Genomic DNA, 25,992 nt, shown 5'->3' on the forward strand with positions numbered 1-25,992 from the left:
AGAAGAAGCAAAGCGGTGCGGCGCGCGCGGGAGACGCCATCGAATGTGTATGCGTCTAACATGCAACGAACGCAACGGAAAGATTACTCCACTCGTGTGTTTGCATTCGCACACGCACTATGTTTGCACACATACCTAGGTAAAGGCATGCAATGTCAATGCCATTGTTGATTGTCATTGCAATAAAATTAAGGAAAACATTTTGAAACAATTGTGATGTTTTGCAATTTTTGCTCCTTTTGTGTTTTCCTCCTAAAAGCCTAAGACCTACTAATACAAATACTTAAAGTGCTGAAGCCACTTATAGATCTGTATTAGACTGCAATTTGAAAAGAATAGAGTTGGATAGACGTGATGGCACATGATGGGGATGCTTCTCGTCATCGATCCATTGATTTCGGAGGAGGCGTACGACGCCAACGACGCGCGACGACACAATCACGTCGCGACGCGTGGCACGGCGTGCGATTGACAATCGACGATCGACGATCTAAACATCCCCTCATACCGCCCTACAAATACTACCAAACTAATCACTATACAAAATCATCATAAAATTGTCCACACGACGTGATTTTCTTTTTATAGAAGATCGTAAGATTGTAAATGTCACATGGGCACCCGAAATTTATGAAGTTAATATTCATTGACTCTAAAGGTATGAGGGTATTCGTATCGGTGGAAGAATATTGGAAAAGGTATATTAGCTATATAGGGTATCAGGAATAGACGTGAGGCCATGCGGCAGGAGTAGATGGGAGGTGTATTGAGTACATTGGTGAATCAAAGTGAATGGAGTCTGCCGGCGCACAAAAGGAAATTGTCTGGACTTACGGTTCGCTAAATAAGCCTGGCCTCCTCGAGAGCAACACTTCGGCACCGATACACCGCCTCTTCGCTTAGTCTCTCGAGCATACTGGTCGCAAACGAAATTACTTCAAACGCCATCTACAGCGCAGTAGCTCTGAAAAAATATAAAATATTAAAAATATTAATTTTGTTCATAACATTTAAATCTACAAGATGGTTTTATATATGAAGAGCGCTATTATTATTAATAAACATATTATTTTAACACACTGTATGTGAACCGATTAGAAAAAGATAGATTTGGGGTTGAGAGACGTCGCATCGTCATAAACACGTCGTAGGAGTGAGGAACTGAGGACGAGAAGTGAGATGGCAACAGGGGCGCTTGAGTTTTGTGCTGTGGGGTTGAAGCGGGTAGAAGCGGGAAAGTGCGTCCACACGACCCTCCTTCGCGACTGCAAAACCAGAGAACGGGGGAAATTCAATTAGCTCCTTCGATATCTGCGTCCATGCCAGCCTGCACGCACACTCGCTCACACACATTGTCACACAAATACATAAAATATCTATAGAAAACACTTAAAGTCATTCACACAAACACAAACACACATGCGCACGCAAATCGAGAGGTAGAGGGCGTTGTAAGCGCCAGAATTTCGACATTGTCGACGTTTCCGGATGTGGGATCGTACGCACCACTTAAAATTTGCATTATTCAAACGCAAACGTCTTCCCCGAAACGTCTCCATTGAGTAGGTAGTCCCTGAGGTTGGTAAGAAAAGGGCAAAAGAAAAACAAAGGAAAACATTAACTTAAGGATCCGTTACTGAAACAAGAAACATAAGGAAAACTTTCCGACTTATAAAGTTTCAGACAAATTAATTCAACAAGAAAAATCAAGAATTGTTTCGCGCAGTGAACAAAAATAAAACAATATACAGAGTGTCTCACTCTTAAAGAAAATTAACATAAATTCTTGAACTAAGAAATAAATCAACTAAAATTTAAATCATAATCGTAGAACGTAAGCTACCGTATTTCGCAACTGTGAGCTTGTATTATAGCACGTAATTTGTCAGAATTAACGTCGACATTAATCAAAAACACATTTAATTTATTGTCCTCACAAGCCATGTTCCATTCAAAAGAAACACATGATTAAACAATAGTCTAACCTAAATATTTAATTATAGTTTGGTTAGAACTTAAAGTAAAAATGACGAAAAAGAATTAAAATTTAAATCAATTGGTCATACTTAAAGAATTTACAACTTCAGTGAGCAGTACAATGAGAAAAAACATCAGTAAATTTCTTTTGTTTTTGCGGTTTCCATGTTTATGTTTAAGCATAAACAATTGCGCTTTTTCTGTGTAAAACTTGGAACAAAATTCTAAAAATAAAAGAATCCCTATACGGAAGCATTTTACTGCTCAATGAACTAGTTTTCCGCGCACGAAACGAGAACAATAAAACACGAAAAACGCGTTAATAACAACGGCACAACAAAAATTAAGTTATAAACAAAGCATTCAAGCATTACAGATACAGTTAATCACGCCTTAAATTTAATTTATTATAACTTAATTATTTTGTTCGTGGTTTTAATTGAGATATTTTAGTATGTAATAAATGTGAACAGTAAGTAAGCCATCTGTAGTAAAATAGCACTATAACCATAAGAAAAGCATTTTCAGCCATTTTGTGTAAAATGCAATAAGGATAAGGCAATGTTCGGGCATTGTCCTGGTCAAACGTCTCAATTTTGTAATATTCTTTCACCCTGTGCTGCGTTAATCTTTATTTTTCTTCTCATTGATAGTAAATGTTTGTGTACGTTAAAGAAACATAGAAGGAAAGAAAGTTGTTCTCTCCGCACATGGAAGCGTACAAAAACCGCAAGTTGCACGCCATCGCATGCAAGCGTGCAAACTTGTGAACTTCTTCGCCAGCCAGCAGCCAGCGGGCCGACAAGAAAGCATCGATGGTCAGCCACATAAATGAATAAGCGCGTATTTATATCTCATGTGTGAGTGTGTGTCGCGTCTCTAGTCGCTATCGTTTCGCCTGTCCACCGTTTTTTGTCCCCTCGCGCGGTCTAACCTCGAAATGTACAGTTACGACCACGATGTCCAACGTCGTCCACGCTTTTTGCACATCGATGCTCACGCACCGACTCAAACTTCAGCACATGGACAACTCGAAATGCATGCGAACGCCGCAAGAGTGCAAATAACAAACAAACAGTTGAAGACAGTCAGAGTCAAACAGTCAAGCTATCAGATAGTGGTATAACTGGCCATGTCCTGAACCTTCGTAAGCTTGAAGAATTTTCATTTCATTCAAAGTAAAAATGCATTTGTTTGACAGGATGCAAACGGTTTTCTTTGAGTTTGCTTAGGTTTAATACATAACTTTGCTTTTCGCTATAAGATGCAATAGTGCAGCACGCAGATGGTGTTTTAGAGGTTTTTATGGCATGTCGTTATCTCAATTATTGTGTGTCGCATACGTGCGCACACTTCGAAGAGCTTAACTGTGACGTCGTGAGCGTACGAACGTGTGCTTTACACTTTTACTCTTCAAACACTTAAAACCCTCGTGATTCTGCTAATCATAGAAATAAACATAATTTTATTATCATATTGTAACACTCACATACAATTTTTAAGTTATGAGTTTACGACTAGTGAAAAAGTCGGTATTACAGATTTCTTCATACGAAAAATCAATTGACTTGGTTGTAAAGTGTTACACGAGTCGACCATCGTGAAAACTCACGCGGGACGTCACAACATGGCGTCGCAGCATGTGTTCCACGCTGATTGAAATTCGCGTGGCTTGCCATGGAAAACTTTATAATTTAAGATTTAACTGGAGAGCAGGCGTGCGCGCACGCTGCGCATCACTCGCGTCCAACTCACACAATACCATCGTCCACAAGCATACAAGCAACCAAATGCTGTACATATGTATATTTTTAATAATTTAAGTGAACCAGATTTGCATTTTCCACTGTCGCTCAAAACTAGAGGCAAACTATCCGTGCCGTTTCGCAATTTCCCTACTGACAAACTGACTGGCATTCGTAAAGTAACGGCAGCGCAAGCGAGCGAGTACAACGAAAACAGTTAGGATCCTCTATTCAAGGCGCAGACAACGACGGACGAGCAAGGATGAGCGATGGATTTAACAGAAGATGCGAGATTTAACTTGTAAGATGCGAATGTGAAGAGACGCGAAGCGATGACGTCCGACGTCTGTGTCGAGATGATGATGAGGAACAAATTGGCAGGAAACAATCGCCAATGAGAGCCCACCAAAGAAAAAATTGCATTTAATCAAGATCCAGTAAATTATCAGCGAGGAAAAAATATTTTCTCATTTCCTTTCAATTAATTTGCTCATGAGTCAAGACGTCATGGGCTTGGTTTTTATGAAACATTTTGTTTGAATTAAGTTTGAGTTAAAGATTTTCTGTAATTGAATATTTGTGCAAAAAAACAATTTTAGTGCAATTTCCGTTGCACTATCGCCGGTCATGGCTTGATGGGTACTGTGGACATACAATATAGATGCATTTTTCCTCTTGCGACAACAAGGAGTCCTACGACGTTTCAGTTTTTCCCCTTTGCGCAAGTGACGAATGAGCGGTAACGGCGGGACATAAATTTAATAGCAATCACAATTTTCTCCTTCTTTTTGCGCCCGAATTTTCTTTATTTTCCTCGATTTTCTTAACATTCTCCCCCTGCTAAACAAAACAAAAATAAAATACTTGACAAGCAGTCTTGTCCTGGTCCTCGGTAAATAGGATTTGATCGCGGTTTAAACGCAACGAGGAATAAAATAAAAATACGAAATAAGCGCCGGAAAATGCTCATAAAACAAAAAAACAAAAAGAACCGAAAATGTAGCAAGCAAACGTGGAAAACAAAAGAATCACGAGGAACGTAAAATAAAACGGTTGCAATTTGAGAATTGCAATGTGGTAGATGAATTTATGCGAGGGGAGAAAACAAAAAACACAAAAAAAGCAATTTGGGGAATGAAAGAATTAAGAAAATTGGAAAATAAAGAGCTGCTTTTTCGAAATAAAACGATCTCACAGCTTAAGTGCTTAAGAATAGAGATTTAAAAACCGACCAAAAACAATTACGTTCATTTTCTTACACATAACTTTCTCAGAAAACGTTTAATTAAACAATTTATGTTCAATTAAAATACCATTGTTTGAAATTTTCAATTTTGCTAGAATATGGAAATAATAGTTATAATAGAAAATTTTCTGTAAATGATTAAATAAAGAGATTTAATGGTAATACCTCTGAAAAAAAGTTCCATTCTATTTGCGCCTGTGAAAACACTTTTCCAAGCGGCTAATTTTCGTTCCGCGCTGGATGCGTAATAATCGACTCATTACTTCCATTGCAACTAATAGATTTCTTTTGTTTTTTTCTTCTAGTTCTAATATCCCTGCGTGTTGGTGTGGCTTTTTGTTAGTTTAATTACTTACGTGGTAGTTGCTTTTGTTTACTTTCAACGCGTACGTCGGCTAATTTATTGCGGATAACTTTTCATCGTCGCGCAATGAATGACTAAATAACTAGGTAAACGAGTAACTAATCACGAGTGTGTTCAATGTTGCTTTCTGTTAATTGCTTAATTGCCATCAGTGTGTAGAAAAGTGTTAGAAACCTCATTAATCTTATTAATAAATAAGTAGCGAACGATTTTATTTACTTTTTGATTTATAACTTAATTATTGATTGAATGTTACTTTAAGATGCTTTTTTACGTAATTTTATGGAGATTAGTAGAAAATATGAGAAAATACGATGGAAAATTTGCATTTTGCGTGTTTGAGTTCACCGCCATATTATTTTTGTGTGGAGCAAATTAAGTCCATTTCAATTTCTCGTCTTACCGCATTGCTTTATCTACTCGTATATAGTTGGTTTCTCATGTTTCGAAATTTGCGCCATTGCAATTTTTGAAATTCCGGTTAATCTAGATTCCACCATCGAGACAAAAGAAAAATGTCTGTCATTACGCGTTTCCCGTTTTTCGTCGGAGCGCTTTGCATATGGTTTACATGCTCATAATTTCCTCAGTTCTCGACCATTCTTTGCATATCTTTGAATCTGCTACTCAGCAATTCAAATCCAACCAAAGTCATCGTAAATATTGCAATTTTAACATGGTTGACATCTACGGACGTCAAATTCAACCGACACTAACCTCAATTGCTTGCTCTCCTAATTTTAATTTGGATCATATACATCTTCCGCAAAATGAATGATTATGAATCATAACGCAGATCACAAGGCCGACACAATTAAGGCCGTGCGCGCGCGCTCTTGACTTTGACATTGAGTTACCCATATACTCCGGCATGTAACAGTGCAGTGAACATAATGGCAGAAGAGCCGGTTTTGTTATTGTTGCGGCCACTGGTAGCCGGCGAACAGCCAAACAACAGCCGGTAGGCCGTTTCAGCGGTACACACTACAATTGCGAGAGCACTACTTTTTCCAAAACATCTGGAATTCTACACAAATTAGCATAGTAATGCTGGTAAATGTGTCAAACGGGCAAGCACACACAATAATATATAGAAACAGTTAAAATGGCCGCGTGTTTAGTAACAATAACCAATTCTGTTGCTATTTTTTAATTGGATGGCGCCACATGCATTAAATAGATGGCACTACTGGTCTATAACACTCAGTGGTTAAGCACAAAAATACTTTCTGTGTTCATGGAAAGTTTTCATGATTAATGTGCCCTGAGCGACCGCGAAGACATCCTGGACATGCACTCAAACCAGCATTCGTACACATTCGCGAAACAATTATTTTCAATCCGGCGTGCATGCGCGTACATATATGGCCCGTGATTTATATCTAACTGTACGGAAAAGTGTGCCATTAGTTTTATTTATGTGCTTTTCTTCATCATCATCATCTTGGCGTTCGAACGCTGTTGGTTCTTCCGCGCTGGAAACAAACGGACGTTGAAAAGTTGAAAAGCGGCGCGTTATCAACTTGATCCTTTAATTTGACACGTTATATATTATTTCCTTTTCAGCGGCAGCAAACCACACGAGGACGTACGGTTTATTGTTAATATTTCATTTCATTTCACTTCGCTTCACCATCGCTTCATTTAAATTACTTAGGCACAGAATACATTCGCGGATTATTCGCGATGCTAATCTCCGAGCGCGCGCGCTCATCAGCCGTGGCAATATGTGCTGACACATAAAATAATATTCGCAATAATAAATAATAACTAAATAAATAAACAAGTTCGTAAGTAGACCAAACGGAGTCAAGTCAAGTGCGAGTCAAAGCAAATTATTCTTGAAACTTGAAACATGATGACAGCTTAGAAGTTGGAAATTTATAATAGCAATGTAATTCAAGAATAAATTTAAAATCATTTTTCCAAAAATTATTAGATTTTCTATAAAAAATGTTTTGTCAGAATGGTATGATCTGAGCAATCAGTTTTTCTATGTCGCGCCGTCCAGTGACGATGACAATCATCGTGATCGTGACCATCGCGACAATGAAAGTATGAAGTAGCACTCTCTAAGAAAACACGTTGCCGGCCTCCAACCAAACAGAAGCATTGCAAACGCAACAAATGCACACCAAAGAAGTGACAATAGCAAAGAGCAAAACAGCAAAATCGCAAAAACAGACAAACAAAATGGAACGAACCGCTGAAGAGATGAAGATATTCAAGTCCTAACGTGTCGAAGTGCTTCGTAGATTACTGTACTCTCGACGATTCCAAGAGATTGAAGTGATTGAAGACATTGAAGGCATTGAAGAAATGTAAGAAAATTGAAGAAAGCGTAGATAACGCTTTTGCAAGAAGGAAGGAAGCGTACGAAGCGAACTGGGTGCCGATTTCGCTCATTTCACAGCGTTGATGACGACTCGGGGATTGTTGGAATGATGATTCGTATGTTTCTCATTATCAAGGAAAATCAGCGAACGACGGTCAACTTTGGAAGTGGGACGCGTTTGTTGCTTATATATTAAGATGCAAATCTAAACTAAGGATAAATAAATAAATATTTCAGATGTGTGACTTTCTAGTCGAATCTTTAGAGTGCAGCCACCATAAGGAACTCCCACAGTACAATTCAAAACAGATAAGCACATTCTTCAGACACTATATAAAGTTATTCAGTGAAGTTGATGATTAAAGTTTATCTAGAATTACACGAAATTCCAAATTCCAAACCAGTGATTTCCAATTCGATTTTTTCCGTTTACTTTTCGACACAACTTTCGGAGATGCCCAGAATATTTATCAGCTGCCTATTTGTTATTCAATTCCTCACTTTGAGTTTCGTCTGTAATATGTAACCAACTCGTTTTTACGATTTGAAGGTAAAAGTAGAAAAATATGTTTATGTAAATTAGTTTCGGTTTCGGTTTCGGCCGAAACTGATTGCAGGGCCGAAATTTTTTGAAGTCTCACACTTAAAATATTACATTACAGTTTTGTTTGCTTTGTGATTTATTTCGAGAATATTTACAGCGTTTCCAGACACACCTGTTCGTTGCCCTTAGTGCATAATTAGCAAATTGTTTAACTATTCGTCTAGTGAAATATTACAGATGTCTACAAACGTGTTGGCCACCAATGCCTTAAGTTTACACAGCACTCATGATTCAAGCCGCACTTTGGTCACTTTAGTCACACTCAAGCCAAGCCAAATTGTACTTAAATCATACTTAAAGTCACTTGGAACTCGAAGCAAAGTTACTTTAATGCTTGCATCATAATGTATGGCAGAATTAACATGTAAAAGGTGTATGGTCAAAAATAAGCTTACAATCTGACAAGTACAAATATGGAGACAAACAGAAGTAACCGTTGCTATTCAGGTAGAAATTCAACAAAGTATTCTATTCAGAGCTAAATTTAAGAATTGAAACAATTAAAACTCATTAACACAAAAACATTGTTTAAAAAATATAAAAAGTCATCGGTGACGTAACGTGTCACACTAGACTTCCGTTAGCACTCAAACAATATAAAATTAAATTTAATTGAAATTTTGCAAGACGTGGAAATAAATTACTATTAGAATAAAAACACAAACATAACCGTACGTATCTTAATTTCGTATATTGCAAAGTTTAGACATGGTCATCTTCAACATCTTCTCAGGATAAGATAAGAAATTACGCTACGCATTAATTAAATACAGTCGTTTGAAATACTTCGAGCATTACAGTATTTTCTAATAACAGTAGTAATATTACGAATGTGAGTACCTACTTATGATCAAATACATCGCATAAAGATTAAACGCATAAAACGCATTAAACGCGTAAAGCGCATCAAACGCATAAAAAGCATTACGACGAAAGCACGGCAAACAGTATTTAATCATTGCAACACATACAAATACACACATTGTAATTATATGCAATTTGTTTTAGTCAAGAAATTGTGCTGTATTCATCAACGACTTCAATCCTTTACCGTTTTCAAATTTCATTTTTATACTTAACAAAAAAAAAAAACGTAAAAAGTTTCAATTGATAACTGGATTAAAATACGTATCACTTACAATACGCCAATTTTGTCGATAAATCGTGATAAATTACTCTCCGGATACATGGAAGTATCCAGTATTCCAGTATTATCTTACGGTTAGTTAGCAATAAGTCAGTTTTCTAATTAAACTCCCATTACTAATTGTAATTTATTCAATCCCTCGCTGATTATATATTCATATCGACAATATCGCAAAATCGCCGATCGCAATTTTCTCATCCCAATGTTCTCCTTCTTTTCGTACTCTCTTTATTTCTCTTTCGTGATTTTATGCTTAATACTATATCATCCGACTTCCAACAAGACATTTTACATGACTTATGACCAATGCACACCTTGAAATAACAGCTATTATGCAGAAATATCGGTAATTGTAAGTTTTGATCAAGCGTTGATATATTGATAAGAGGTTTATTATGTCAATACGTCAATATTGATTGTTTATTAGAGTAAAAGCGTCGAATGATTTAATTCACTTATCGGATAGCTAACTGATTTGCGCGATAACTAGTTAGCGTGCATTAGAAAGCAAATTCAATTCATATGGATATGGAATATTAGTTATGATCATGTTTACAGTTTTAATCCTATTGGCAGAAAATTGTACTTGATAATTTGTCAAGGTGCATGAATAAATATTTAGTATATAATTAATGGTATTAAGTTTAAAGTTTTATTCCTTTAAATAAATAATTTATATATCCTGAAGAATGCTATTCTTCATTACGTATGCGTTTGTTGTCTTTCGTTTAACGGAAACATCTAAAACGTGGAAATTCATTCACGTTGCTTTGCGTATGCTTCTGTTCGCAAAACAAAGTAAATTAAAAGTAAGTATCGCAATATGTGTAGATTTTTTTATGAGCGGAAAATTTTTAACTTTTCCATTGCACCGATTATTGGTCTGTAAATTGGTAAATTTAATCTACATTACCGAAAAAAACTCTTTTTAAATTATCTACACTTAAGAATTCAATATATCTTCGTTTGGTGCCTGTACTATAAACAAATACTCATTACAATATTCATTTCACGCTGTTTATGTTTAGTGTTCACTTGAATCTTCGCTCATTTCTTTTTTTCTCAACACCGAAACATTCGTACGCATCAGCATTGGAAACAGAAGCGCTTCTTGTATGAATAAATGTTTTTTTTAAACACAGTACACTATTGCCCGATAGTGTGAAGCGAAATAATTCCCACACGCATTTTATTTTATTTACGACGCTCCGATCGCAATGCATAAATACATTTCAATAGTCGCAAACGTCTCATCAGAAATAAATTTATTATTACTCACGCAATTTATCCGTCGATTAATATCCTCATTTGCATTTCACTTAGTACTGCTCGTGATAACGGCGTCAATACACCTCGGCAATTCAAAATGGTTGTGATTACACGTATTTCGAGTGAGTTTGTCATCAGCAATTGAGGTTACGTTCGCACATTATTCACTTAAAACGATCGCTTACGTGCTTGCAACGTACAACTTACGGAGAAATTAAACTAACATACTAAAAGATTTATATGTAAAAGTAGAAATGAATGAAACGCTTTAGTTTCCGGAACATTTCTCACGACCGCACAATTCGGCTGCGGTTATGTTTATATGCGAAACGCACGCGTTCTCTCATTAAATATCATTCTGTTTGTGCATGCGTCACCGCCATTGCTGAACTTAATTTCAGTTTCCAAGCTGTCAAGCACAAGATCTGGGACTGCATGCTGATTAACCCATATGCTTCATGAAAATCTCGGAAAATTTAATACCAACTCACATAAATGTTCACATGTTCAAATTGTAATATTTAAATCTACGAATTATTTAAAAATTGTTGTACAATATACCATAATTTCTAAGTCGTATTTTATAAATTTAAAGAATTTAAAGGTTATGTTTATAGTTATATTATGCAGCCGCATTGATTAATGTTCCAGGTACAGATTTATCAATAACGCAGCAAACGAGCATGGCACAAACGAGCAACGATGATTTGTACGATTTGTTCACTATACACACTCATCGCCGCGGAAGTGTCATTAATCAACAAAACGATTATTAATAACAATCAACGTCTCAGTGTATTGCGCGCTCTAAGTTGTGAAAATAACGATTTCAACATCTCGCGAGAGCAGAATCATCAAGAGTCCGAAATGGGACGTAAAAGTTCCGCAATACAATATAACCTTAAATCTGTACACACATAACCTCATATGTCAATTGTCATCTGTCAATTGTCAACGGTCACATAAATTTAAGTACACCCATTTGTATAAGTATTTATAAAAAACTATCATGAATGTTTACATATGACACAGTTTCGATTGTGATCGCTTGTTAATATTTTCAATCCTTCGCAAATAACAGGAAATGCATTCCGATAGACGGCAGATCGCCGGATTAAATTGGAAATGTAAATCGGCGTAAATCAAACATACCGCGAACATATAAATTTCTTCATCGTTTGATTTTCTACGTCGGCATGTTTGTAAACATACGTGTGCCATATCTAACGCCATTCAATACCATTAAACTACTAATATTTAGTGCCACCGCACTGGATTTCTTTAAAATTAGTTATTTATGCGAATAGATGAGGTGGATGTGCACAATTAATGCGTCAATCATCCGCATCCTATTTATCCCATTTATCAATCGCCATCGTTGCGAAATAATACATTTCGATCATACTGCATTAGCAGCCAACAAAAGGACAACAACAACAGTAAAAGCATCAATTGAAAGCCGAGCGCCGCTAACGAAAGAAATAAAAATGTGTTAATAAGTTAGCACTTTAGAAACCAATATTATTCGAGACGTTTCATTTCGAAGCAACAACATATGCGTGATGCCAAGGTGGCAGAATAATAACAAACATTGCGATATGTAGGCTGATAATGAAAATATATGTTTCAATGTCACGGTGGACTATCTCAGTGTACTATTTTTAAGATGAGTTTCGCTTTCGTAAAATATCTACAAAATGTATCAAAAAGGACAGAGTGCGCCATCTATGGAATAAAAGTATGTTCTAATCCGGATACTTCTCTACTACAGCAACCTTCTCCAATATTTCAACGACGAGATCGCTATTAATATACAAGCAATTGTTTTAAAAAAAAAAATTCGTTGATTACTAGATATATAAAATGATTTGTGAACGTCATTGTTAGTTATTTTGAAAAGTCATGTTTTGATCACCTCCAAAAATTTTAAGAAAATTTGATGTCTTTTAATTTTCACATTTTTTTCATGAAATTCAACTTCGATCCAAAATGCCGTGTAATATTCTCTCCTGCGCCTTCCCCTGCTGCCTGGGCCAGGTCCGATACATGGTAGTCTTCCTATTATTCATCGGCATCATTGTCAGCAACACCCACCGATCTGTTCTAAACATCGCCATAGTAGAAATGGTCTCCAACCGAAAAACAAGAAATGGTACAACGTGCCCCTCGCTTAGAGGAAGCCATTCCGTAATTACTGATATCGGAGGTGGTAAAATTGATTGGAGCGAATCTGAACAACAGCTGGTAATTGCAGCATTCTTTCCGCTGTACTTCATAATGCACGTCCCAGGCGGTATCATGATGGACCGTTTTGGAGCGCGTCATGTCTTAATGTGGTGTTTCATTATTTCGTCCGTGACCACAGCCATGATTCCAATGGCGGCCCGACATTTTCCCTGGTGGGCAGTCTTCATTATTCGTTTGATCACAGGGGCATCGCAAGGACCTCTTATACCAGGAGTGTCTGCGGTGGTGAGCAGATGGATACCACCGCAAGAAAGAGCAACGGTAGGTGCAATGGTTTTTGCCGCCAATGCTTTTGGAATATTGTCTGGAAATTTAATCACCGGAACACTTATTCGAGCGGTTAAAGATTGGCAAATACCATTCTATATGTGGTCGGGTATCGGAATGGTATATGTAATACTCTACATAGGCTACGTGTTTTCGGACCCACGGACCTCGCCGTTTTAACTAGTGTAGAACTAAACTACCTCACGGAGTTGATGACCTTTAAAGAACCTGCAGGTATCCCACTGGGGCCCATCTTGAAGGACTTATGTGTGTGGGGGCTAGTATCAGCTCAAGTTGGACATGGATTCGTTATTTTTACACTACAGAATAATCTTCCAAAGTACCTCAACAATGTACTCGGTTTTGATATTGTCAGCAACGCCTTAACCGCTTTGCTTTTCATATTTCAATGGTTGTCTGGAATGCTGGCAGGCATGTTATCGGACCACTTGGTAAAGAAGAAAAATGCAAACGTTTCCTGGATGAGAAAAATCTATACTGCCGTCTCCAACATTTTGTCCTCTTTATTTCTACTTTTCGTCGGCATGGCCCAGTGCAATATCCCGATAGCCATAAGCATGCTTGGAATAGCGATCTTCTTAAAGGGAATATTCTTTGCTGGCATGAAAGTAAACATCGTCGACATATCGGTTAACCATAGCGCTTTGGTGATGGCGGTTGTCAACGGAATTGGTGCCATACCAGGCTTTCTTTGCTCCTTTATTATCTCCAAAGTTGCACCCAACAACGCACACGAAGAGTGGTTCTACGTCTTTCTTGGAATGCTTGGCATTCAAGTTTTAACATCGCTCATTTACCTTATACTATCAGGAACCGACCGCAGGAAATGGGATTACAAAGAGGGAGAACAGCCGCCGCCCAAGAAGAAGGCAAAGCATTGGTACCTACAAATGTCACCCTCCGATGACGCCATTCGCGTAGAAAACAATAAGAAAGCGGTAGAAAATCGAAAAGCCAACGCCGTGGCTGCAAAAGCAAGAATGGCTGAAGAATACAAGGCCTCTATAGAAGCCAAAAAGGCGGCAAAACAAGCGGCCCGCAGCGGAACATAAAACAAAAAATTTACTTGGAATCAAAATTCTCCGTTTATAATTATCAACTTGATCGTAAAATTAATGGTGTATAAATAAATTAGCGTTTGGTCTTTTTGTTGTTACTAGTACAAGGTTTTTCACCAGCAATAACAACCACACAATCATCGTCGGAACCGTCAAGTTGTCTCTTTTTATCCGTAGAGACAATCTTTAAATATTTATCAAGACTTTTATCACTTACCATTGATATCACCACACTCTCAGGAGTCATCCCACATCGAAGGTAACAGTTCACGGAATAAGGTGTGTAATTTTTCTCCTCGGTCAAGCACTTCTTGATTAAAAGATGTCCAATTATATCCTCAGCCTGCTGCTTGGATATCCCTGGTTTCCTAATCTTTACTGTAGGTTTTAACCAGACATCCACCAACTTTGCAACGGTCAAGTTTTTATCGCCTTGCATTGATGTTGTTATTAATTTATGAATATCAACATTTGCATCGGCTACGTCATAATCTTGTAAATGATTATTTTCTTTTGTCGCTTTCTTACAATTGTCACACATTGAATTGCACCTTCTGATTTCCATTTCTTCAAAGTGCAAACCAATCAGGTAATGGCGACAGCTACGCAATAAAGTTCAGGTAAAAATTTTCAAATGAAAACAAATATGGCGTACTTACTGTTTAAGAGATAGGCAATATTCCAACACTGAGAAAGCATTCTTAACCTCTACTTTAGACCGCGCATACCCGCTGTTCTTCATATAGTCGCTCAACTTGAACATGACAATACATTGCGCATCTTTGCCATCTCTTCCAGCCCTCCCACTTTCTTGATACAAAGTCTCCATACTTTTCGGTATTGAATAATGAATGACAAATCTAACATCCGGTTTATCAATGCCCATGCCGAAGGCAACAGTAGCGACCACAACTTGAATCTTACTCTCTAACCACTTTGTATGTGTTAGTGTTTTTACTTCTTCTTCAAGATCAGCGTGATAACTAAGCGCTTTGATATTTCTCGCCCTTAATCCTTTCATAATTTCACTGCTATCTTTAATAGTGGCAGTATAAATTATACCTGATTGATCTTTGAATGTTTTTGTGAGGAGTTTTTCAAGGTAATCATAGCAATCATCTGATTTGTCTGGTTTTGATACAACCTTGCCAGAATAAAAAAAATAAGAGCTATAAGTTTAAAGTCTTAAGCTCACATATGTATATCTCTTACCTTGAAGTTTAAATTATGCCTATCAAACGGTGCGCGTAATATTGTACAACCTGGAATATCCAGCATGTTCTGAATATCCAAGAGAACTGAAGTTGTTGCTGTAGCAGTTAGGCCTATAATAGGCACATCTTTAAACATGCCTTTCAATAGACCCAGATATTTGTAATCTGGTCGAAAATCGTGGCCCCATTGTGAACAACAGTGAACTTCATCTGTAAAACAATAAAGTTTATAAAAAATCCACTTTAAAATAAGATAACTATAAGAAACCTTAATTTTGCTACATTTTACTTACCAATTGCAATTCTATCCAATTTTCCTCTTTCATGTAACTTTTGTAAAGATGACATAAAAGTTTTACTCTTTGCCAACCATTCTGGTGTAACATACATCAACTTAAGATCTGGTCCAATGCCTTTAGACATATACTGAAATCCAGCTTTCTTAGCATCTTTATCAGTGGTTGAAGACATAGACATTGCATTGATGCCTAGTTTTCTGAGATTTATCAACTGATCTTGCATCAATGCAATCAGAGGTGAAACAACTAGAGTCATCCCCTTGTCAATTACAGCAGGCAGTTGGTAACATAAAGTTTTACCACCACCAGTGGGCATCAACAAAAGCAAATCTTTCTTTGATAATGTAGCATTAATGGCAGCAAGTTGTTGTGTTCTGAATGACTTTAAATTGAATTTTTCTTCTAGTACCTTCTGTGCGTTCTTGGACCACGCATAATCTACGTTGGTTAAAGTCTCGTCTACTTCTAAACTCTTCTTAAGATTGTAGTTAGCTTGCAGTTCATCTTTTTGTGACTTCAATCTGTTAATTCTTCTTGTAAGTTCTTCTCTTTTTCTTGTTAACTCGTAAATTTCTGATTCTATTAGACCTATTTTCAGCGGAATGTCCTCTTCATCCATTTTGGAAAATGTTTTGTGCACAACACTAATAATAAAACAATTAATAATAGTTTACACTATGTGTAAATTAAGTTATAAACAAGTAATGTTTTCTGTGGTTATGTTCATCTGTTTTAAACTGCGGTTTTAAACTTGAGTCACTAAATCACGTTGATAGATGGCGCGACGTGTTCCAAATATGAATTAAAGGAGACATTGAAACTTTATATTTCTGATCAAGGCCGTGAATTCTCTGTTTATCCTTATGTTCTTTTTGATTTAAGTTACTAAAACATGCCGTTAGATGGCGCAAAGAGCTTTAAATGTATATTAAAATACCCATTGAAACTTTGTATCTGTGTAATTTGAAACAAACGACAAACAGAAAACGAGCAATAAATACGCAATTGCATCTCTACACTCAGATAGCACAGTAACAAGTTAATAAGGAATGCAATTTCTCAATACTGCACTCTATATGTATCGATTTTATTTCAAATGTAAATATAGAATCAACGCGCTTACTTAATAAAACCCAATCAAATATGACTCATTAAATTTGGTAAGTGTTGTTAGCATGATGGATAAGAACGGTAAGATTGTTCAAATCTAGGAGTTGTAGTTTCTAGGAAAAAATGATGAACGTCGTCGGTGCAGTGCGCGACGGACCGGTTTATTGGTTCGGTCGCGCTTCTTTCGCCGTCGTCGGGCGGCGGCATGGCGCGGGGGGTGTGCGGCGGTGCGACGGGGCGGCCGAACGTAAGAAAGGTTGGGACGAGTTTTTGTGTGCCTCGCGCCGCAGCGCCGCCGTGCCGATGCAACTAACTCTAAAACGATTTCGTTGTACCATGACCCGATTTCGAGTGCAAGCCGCGTTTGCGCTGCACACTCGCTACTAGCCGCGCTGAAAACATTCAGCCAAGAAATTCGTATGCGAATTTTCGTCAACCACTTCCCACCGACTTCCAATAGTTGCAACTTTAATATGAAACACGTAACCATTTCACTCCTCTCGTTATTAATGTTTTTAAGAATATCCTCAGATGGCGCTGGAGGATTATCATCTAGGATTGAGGTAGAAGTGTCATGAAAAATGATTTAAGAAATGCAACATGATGCAAGTCGCAAAACGTGACATTTCTTTGGTGGTGGAATTCGAGCGTGGATCGTGTTCCGGCGTTATTATCACGATTACGATTATTATTATTATATCCGTACGACGCTCGTCTTGCATTTGGCGTAAGAAGAGGGTAGATGGGTGCAACGCATCCGCGCACACCCGCACCCGCCTGCAAGTCCACTCCGCGGGCTGGCGACCCGGGCGGCGGCGGTGTTTTAATATCTGAAATTTATGTAGTTATTGATTTTTCGCTTCGCTCCACGGTGGGCGCACTTATCGTAAAAAAACTGGGCGTTGGTTTAAGAAGGGGGCGACGAGGGCGGCGGCGGCGACGCATCGCGGGATGCAGTTCGGAGGCGCCGCCGCTGCCGCCGCCGTCGCCGGCGTTGCCTTGGCGACCGTTGATTGATAGGACAGTTGCTCCTTACCGCCTTGAGAACAAACACTTGTCAAATTTTATCGCCCCCCTTCCTACAGGGGGACTTCCTTCCTCTTTCGCCCCGCACGCGCTTTATTTCCTCGAAGCGTTTTCGTAACGACAACGACCTTAGAGTCGTCTAGCACGCCGCGCACGACACAGCCGCGCGCGGCGTAATGCGATGCAATCTAATATCAGTTATTACTGAAGTGCCACCCATCCGACGATCCAACAGATCCGACCTCCATGCAACCTCATACTCATTCCGCGCCAGATTCCTCCTTCTCCTCCTTCTGTATACATGTCTTGTCCTCCCAACGCAGATGGACGCATAGTTAATTAAATATCACTGCACTAGCGCAACTTGTGTCTTGTTGGTGCATGTTCTTCCAAAATGCACAATGGCAGCTAAATTTAGTTGCAGTTTTTATTCCGATGTGCTCTTCCTTCCAATCATCAGCAGTTGGTCAGTTTCCCGGGACGTAGCAAATTATAATCGAATTTCAAAGGACTGTAATGAAATTGCGTTTTGAGTTTCCCAACATTCGCTTGGATGGACGCGCAGGTTGGAATGGACAGACAGAGCACACTGCCGGCGAAATTTTTTGCGATTGCTTGTTGCGTCCTGCACGTCCATGCCGAACTCGTCGACGCGACGAGCAAAAAAACTCACAGTCGTCAATCAAGATTGACATTTTGCTTTCAACCACACCAACAATCAACACAAAACTATAGAATTAGTTCTTCTCTTCATCTTAATCCTTAAAAACCTCTCTACATAGGTATACTCCAGGTCCTAAAGTTAAGATGGCTTCTGATAAAACTCCTTAATTATGTTGAACTTTTTCCTGTTTTCTCGTGTTTGAAGTTTAAAAGGTTTTACCAGAGTCCTACTGAAAGTTTTGTAAGACCTTTGATGTTTTTTTTTTGTCCTCTTATGACAAGTTTGGCAATTTTCAGTAAAATTTAGGGATGATTGCAGGGTCCATGTTACTCACACGCCTAGTACACATCGTCCGTAAGTTTTATCGCACAAGTGTGCGAACGTGTGTAATGTGTAATGTGCGTTCGAGTGTCGTGCCGACGACGCCGACATTCGCGCTCGGTGGCTGGTGGCGGCTGCCGGTGTTTGGGTGTGCGTGTGCGCGCCGCGGATGGCTTTACTCAGTCGGTCGTGTGGAAGGTCAGTAACCGCGCGAGGTGGATGGGAAGACGGGGAGAAGAACACGCGCGCGGCGAACGCCGAACCAGCCGAACAACCAAACCATCGGCGAAAAACGGAAAGAAACGAGAACCCGAGAGAGCCACCAGAGGGGCCAGGGACCGAACCGACCGAACCAAACGCAACGCGTTGCAAAAAAAGCTCACACATACAGAGCCAGAATGAAACAAAACGGCAACGGCTGCGAAGTAACGGACTATTTTTATCGGGAAATCGACGTCAACAAGAAAAAAAAACTATGAAATTAATGAATCTAAAATTGAAGAACATGATGGAGAAAAATCTACTCTACTCATACTCATGTACGATTATTAACAGTTGCATATGCTGTCTGTAATCATGAAAATGATGATAAAAGCCAAGCAAAACAAAAATTGTGTTTTGATCCGTTTTTTAATTAATACTCTTACTAGTCTTACCCCTAAGAGTTAATCCCTACAAATGGATTACTGCATGATTACCTTACCAGTTGTGACTTTCCAAGTCATTACGCATTCGTTAATTTTACGTAACGACACGCCACGTGGCACAAAAATGAAAGAACATTACTGATGTATAGATTATCATCAGACATCGTCGAGGACCTCGTCCTTTATACGCGCTGCATCGAGGGTTTGTGTTTCTGCAAACAAACGACGATTTTTTCCATTATCTTTTGTCGGACTACGGCTTTAATTACCACTCCACACTCCACTTCACTTCGCTCTAGTCCAGCCCGTCGAGGAGCAGGTCCTAGGATCAAACGCGAGGATTCCGCAAGGACGCCCACTGGGTAAAAAAGTGCGCAAATGTTCAAGCTGACGGAATAATAACCGGCGTCCAGGGAAACAGACCTATTGGACTCGGGGTAGGAATGGAAATAATTGCGGATTAACATTAGCGACGCTTCGACGGTAATCCGCCGATAATTACAACCATAGTACATTCTTGCGTTTGACATGTATTTTCATCCAAAGAAAGGATTTGCGATAATAATCGAAATAAAAAAAAAACGTAACAAAAATCAACATTTGGATTGAAATCAGTTGCGATTGCAATAGGTTCAAGTGTAACACGCCACTTTGCTGAATTGCAGATTGATTACGTTGTTATCACCTTATTACTTGTCACATTTAAGCGTTGCGCGCGGCGTAACGCACACCCGAGCCTCGCTTTTCTAGGCGCCCAACAAGTTAATTATGAATTTATATTATGTTGCTTGGTTGCCGTATGCGTACAGGTCAGGCCGTTCGCCCGTACACAGCCATTATGATTATTATTATGGAGTCGTAATGTGTCAGATAATTTTCTTGCCGGCGCGCGCTTAGGTTATGGCCACTACTCGTATTTCCATTTCTATCAACGCCATACTACACCAACGCATACATACAATAACATCTAATACAAACTGAAACAAACAGCTGAATGCTGCAATGGCGGGGATTGTGTGCGTGAGTATTAAACAAATGAGCTACACGTGAAAATGCAAGCGTAAAGAAGTTATGGCTGCTCAGATGAGCACAAGAGTTGAATTTCTCGGTTGTTATTAACTATGCGCGATTGTTTTGGCTCCGCACGTAATTTTACTATGTTACTAACTAATTGTTCAAGTTTATACTTAATGTTTTGTTAAATTATTGATTTATTTAATTGTATTTAATTTAATTCTCACAGTTTTTTTGGTTAAAGATGCATTTTTGTGTTGTCACTACGTTAAAACTAACTTGAATACGACCGTTAGCATATTTTCCCCTGCTTGTTATTCGTTACTTGGCAACGTGTTCCGTCACTATTAGCAACGTCAACAACTAGGACTTGTCTCACTCTCACTTTGATATTTCGATGAATTGACCGAATGTCTTCTCGGACGCAAATCATCACGTATAGTTTTACGACCATCGCTGGTAACGTGTTAGAAGGCACTAAACTTGGCAAGTGGACACTATACGCATAAATGCAAATAATACTACACACTACTACACACTTTTATTAACATATTGTTTTCGTAATAACATTTGCAATTCACATTTCACGCCATGTTATATGTTACTTTCGGTTTATGTTTGGTTTTCTTTTCTCTGCTCGGACACAACCCTATCTGAGCATTATTGCTAGGCCATAATCGTAATAACGTCGAATACGCGGAAGACGGAAGACAGTTGGCAATTTGCGTGAATGATATTGGCAGCCATGTTTAAAATGTCATCACGATCGTAAAATAGCAAATTGCGTCGTTTGGGTTGCCTACCGTTTTCATCTTAAGTTTAACTCTTTAAATTTTGTTTTATATTTTCAATTAAACCTTTTTTCTAGTAACCAACGTTTTATATTTGGCCCTTGACATCATAACAAATTTGCCCAGGCGTTAATTAAAATTGAAAGAAGAAATTTGTTGCTGGCGCGCGCGCGTTTGGCGCATTAATTAATAAAGCAATTTCATTATTTCCACACAGGATGCGCGCCGACGTGGCAGCATCCATCTTGGTCTTGGTCTCACACCGACTTTATTTTGTTGCGTTTGGTTTTTTTACAAGTTTTAATTTTAATTCGCGTGCAGAGTGAGGGAGACGGAGTAAACACAAGCGCGCCCGGTGGTTCCGCTCGATTAAAATGATGATTTTCGAGAGGAAATTGAGTTTTACGCAAATAAAACAAAACATGAACCAATAAACAAACAAAAAATACCTACAGGCTTATTCAAGATGGCGCCAGCGGTGTATAGTTCGTGTATGATTTTTTTTTGTATTCTGATGGTATGTTGAGGTATGAAAGGAGAAGAAGAGGTTGAAGAGGAGTTAAAAAATCGGCAGGTGCATGCTGCCATTGTGTGTGCACACCTTGCATGCTAGAAAACAAAACGTCTGATGGAATTCGCATTTGAAGCGCCACTTGCAAAGAGTTTTAAACGTTTTCTCAAAATCTAACCTCAAATATTTCCGGTGATCTAAATCTATACAAGTCTTGTTGTCAGACGTTCGGTAATGGACTAAATTATGATAAAATAAATAAAAATTTCACCTGCTTCTGAATTTCACGTTGTTTTTTTGCTTAAAAGTCAAAAGAGTTCTAAAGGGACACGAAGAGCTGTCAAAAAAGAAAACAAAACTTGTTTTGTTTGCACGGCCAATTTGTCGTGATGTCACTTTTGTCACTTTTGTCGGTGTGCCATTCAACCGCACAAAAACCAACATCAAGAAGACGTAAAAAAGAACCAAATGTACAACGTCCCTGCAAGAATTCGCCAGCGATACACAAGCGTTGCCTACTTGTGGTAGGTAAGTGTTCGTCTTTTGTTTGTGCATGTGTGTGTATATAATAAGTATTGTAATTATTTCAGCCATGCGATGCTCGTGGCCGTTCGTCGTCGGAAATTGCGTTTGAGTTTGAGTACACGTACAAGTGTAGTACACATTGCACGTGCAATGTGCGGCGCGCGTTTTAGCCCGGCGCAATTTTCGAAAATAGCCGGCGGGACTCTTCGGCGAAAGGAAACTCATTATATACTCCAGAAAGAGCAACACTTTTAACTTTTCAAACACAAATAAAAACAAAACTAATAATAAACAATTAGAAAAATTAAGAAAAAAATTAAAAATTAAAAAAAAAACGCCATCTTGCAGCGCAACAAAAAAGTTTGGTTAAATTAAGTGATAAAATCAATTTTAAGAAGTTTTCACCCGTCAGAATCGTAATTATAACGCCTACACTTTGAGTTTGAGGTTATGATTATGATTATTTATTTTTTGTTTGGCCGGTCGCCATAATTTTCGCATGATTTGCATAATACACGCGTCCGTGCGCACGGAAAGACGTAGCGAATGCGTTCTCAAAATGCATTGCGTGCGAATAATTAAAAAATTAACATTAAAATATAAAGTTAAAAAGTTAAAAAAGAAAACGCAAGAAGCAAGCGAAACGCGGGAGTGATGAAGAAAGGTCACGCGGGTCGTTCGCACTTTTAAACCTAGCGCGCATGCGTCGTGCGTGAATTTTCCAAGCGTACCATGTTTTTTTCTTGCTTGAGCTTATACATTTTGTTTCATAATTTCATCGCACTAACTCATCGTTATCTGAAATTCTAATTCTCGTTTTAATTTTAATTTACGACCATTTGCAATCTGCCACCGAGGAAATTATTACTTTTTTTCAGTGCGCGTTCAAGAAAAGCAATAATTTAATACCTTAACAAGACGCTTTGTTTTTGAGACTTTTTGAGATTAGGAGTTGTAGGTACCCGATGCGCTGCAAAGCTGAGTCTTGCGGAGAGCTCACCTTTGATGTGAGTCGATAATTAGACGGCGCCGCAGCCGCGCACAATAATTATATCAACAATAAACGCGTCGTAAGCGGCGTGCGTTACGAGTTGTTTACACGCCGTTTGGCGTTCACGATCAGCACTGCGCAAAAGGACATAAAACAACCTAACCTAACACATGATCTTACACCGTAGATACACAGTGCCTACACGTGCGTTGTTGTTGCATAAGGAAGCGGCAAGATGCGACATAAAGACGTTCAACACTTGCGAAAGACAACACAAAAACAAGCACAACAAAGCAAGGAATAAAACATCCCCAAGAAGATACTAAGTGAGCACGAGTACGAGAAAGTACACGAGTACAAATCTGCGTTGATCTATCTGTCTATCTCACCACCACGCATACAATTCTCTGCGACTGCATGCAACACATGTTGCACACGTTCCGCACGTGTAATGTGGGTTGTATAACTCACGGACGAGTAGCTTACCATACTTACACCAGCACACACACTCGACATGCTAATGTGTAGGTGTGTATATGTTTAGCGATGTGTTTGTATGCGATGTGTGGTTGGCATAAAATGTAAGGCACGTTTCTGTGCACGAAGCGCGCAGACGGCGCGGCATCGCATCGCGCGCACGTTCGTTTGTTTATGTATTAAACATGCATTAAGCGCTTTGCTTTCCGTTTCTGTCTGCATCCTCGACGTCGAGATTCACTAAGCTCATCACAACATAACCTTTAATTTTATAGTCTATATGTGATTACAGAGGTTAGGAAGGTGACGTGCGAGGTGTTAATGTTTGGTTGCGTTGATTGAAACCTTTAAATGATAGATGGCGCTTGTGTTGTGTCAACAACTGTTGGTTATCGATGAGGCGGCTTCTTAGAAGTCGATTGGTTGGAAGAGTTTATGATTCGCAACCGATGATGATCTTGGACGAAATATGACGCCTGACGCCACATTACGCCTAGCCGAGCGCAACGAATGTCCGCCGGTTCGTGTCGATGATCCATATAAAATTTATGTCGTGTACGGGTACACTGTGTACAACGAGAGCTTAGTTTGGTCATGGACTCGAACTCCCAGTCGACCAAGCGAGAAACTTTGGACGCCGGTGTCGACAAACTCAAACAGCTCAAACTGTTGCATCGCGCTGAGTGGAAATAAGAAATAATCCAGTTAGGAGAAGGCCCGCGAAAGGATAAATCAAGAAAAAATAAAGAAGAATGAAGAATAAAAGAGATGGGTAAAAATTATGAAGGTGAGAGACAGACGGAATGACATTGACAGTGAGATTCATCTTCGATTTTGTCATTGCAATTGCGATTTGCCATGCACCGAGAGGCAGGAGGATGATGATGATCGGTCGATCCGACGCCATATGTCCGGCTGTCCGGCGTCTTTTTGTTCTGCAACAGACTGCATCGCATAAATCAGCGTCGTTGATATTTGAATCTTTGTATGCTTTATGTGGCGGCTTGCTTTGATCGTCATAAGCCAGACCAGCGCAGGACCAACTGTGGTTAACTCTCGAATCGAATACAACCATCACGACGGTTGGTATTAACTATTAAGTATTTTAAGTACTAAATTATGCGCATTCAAAAATATCCCACAACAACCTGCGAAACATATTTCGTGTTGAGGTAGGGGAATTTTTTGTTCGTGCGTTGGTTGCTGTGTTTTTTTTTTCCTGCCGGGTCAACGACACCCGGATCGACCAAGCCAGGCCACTTTGCCACTTAATGGCTCACACTCGCGCAGGACACGCACATGCGGGCACATGATGGCAATTCGGCTGGTGGCAATGCAGACTGGAGTGTGTAGGTCAGTGCCAATTGCAATTGGTCAATACCGAACTCGTCCTATCTCCATTCCACTTCAGCTGGTTGAAAGAGCAGTTTAAATCGACGTTCGAGTTGAAGTTGGACTTCAGTCGTCAGAATAAACGTTGGACGACATTCTCGGCGAATTGCTTTCGCCGAAATTGAAACAAGTTTCGTTTTGCTTCCCATCAGTTCATAACCTCGAATAATATACATACTGTCCCACCAGAAAATTATTATAAACCATAAGATTTATATTTTAAGATGAAGTTAGTTATTGTATTGGTCTTTGGTTGGAATAGAAGTTGATGTTGATATTGAAGTTGTAGTTTGGTATCTCCCTGGGAGTAATTAAATCAAGAACAAAAAGGGACGGCGTTCTCGATCGAGCGACCAGTTGAAAACTGGTTTATTACTAACTATAAGCGATAAACTTTTTGCGTCGCATAGAGGCGCATAGTTCTAAGCCGAGTCCGGCCGCAGATCGCCCAGCGATACGCCGATGATCTCTTCGGGTTCTTCGGGCGTCGAAGCATCGCAATTCGCGGTTGTCCAGAGGCATCTCAGGAGCAAAGATGCATCGCATGTTTTAAGCTCGGGTGCATGGGCTGCATCTCAGATGGTGGCGTGCATTTTTGTCAAGCTTGCGATGCATCTAATTCTTATCGGCTACCAAACCACTACCATCATCGTTGGTATGAAGAACAGAAGGATTCTATCGTCTATCCATCTGAACTGACTACAGACACTTCATCTTCATTGTTATTTTT

The 25,992-nt window shown here is 39.0% G+C and overlaps 2 protein-coding genes across 3 annotated transcripts; one reads left to right on the plus strand and one right to left on the minus strand.

Moving 5' to 3' along the window:
* Positions 1-405: 405 nt before the first annotated feature.
* LOC135789325 (putative ATP-dependent DNA helicase Q1) lies at positions 406-16,533 on the minus strand. Of its 2 annotated transcripts, XM_065299112.1 has the most exons (5): positions 15,788-16,532; positions 15,493-15,704; positions 14,940-15,424; positions 14,498-14,882; positions 406-964 (listed from the first exon to the last, which is right to left on the minus strand). In XM_065299112.1, exons 1-5 carry the CDS (start codon positions 16,410-16,412, stop codon positions 938-940), a joined length of 1,734 nt encoding a protein of 577 aa, XP_065155184.1. In that variant the 5' UTR covers positions 16,413-16,532; the 3' UTR covers positions 406-937. The 2 variants fall into 2 exon arrangements, with proteins under 2 accessions (XP_065155184.1, XP_065155183.1); XM_065299111.1 differs by lacking the exon at positions 406-964 and having other exon boundaries at positions 14,284-14,882; positions 15,788-16,533.
* On the plus strand, positions 12,524-14,368 carry LOC135789326 (putative inorganic phosphate cotransporter). The gene is given in 2 exon segments (XM_065299113.1): positions 12,524-13,377; positions 13,380-14,368. Coding segments are annotated over 2 exon segments (1,596 nt in total). The 5' UTR covers positions 12,524-12,676; the 3' UTR covers positions 14,275-14,368.
* Positions 16,534-25,992: the final 9,459 nt, after the last annotated feature.

The sequence above is a fragment of the Atheta coriaria genome, unplaced genomic scaffold, assembly GCF_025399875.1.
Source record: "Atheta coriaria isolate IRGN ID8LTWV9N9 unplaced genomic scaffold, Caltech_Dcor_3.1 hic_scaffold_3_pilon, whole genome shotgun sequence".
NCBI lineage: Eukaryota > Metazoa > Arthropoda > Insecta > Coleoptera > Staphylinidae > Dalotia > Dalotia coriaria.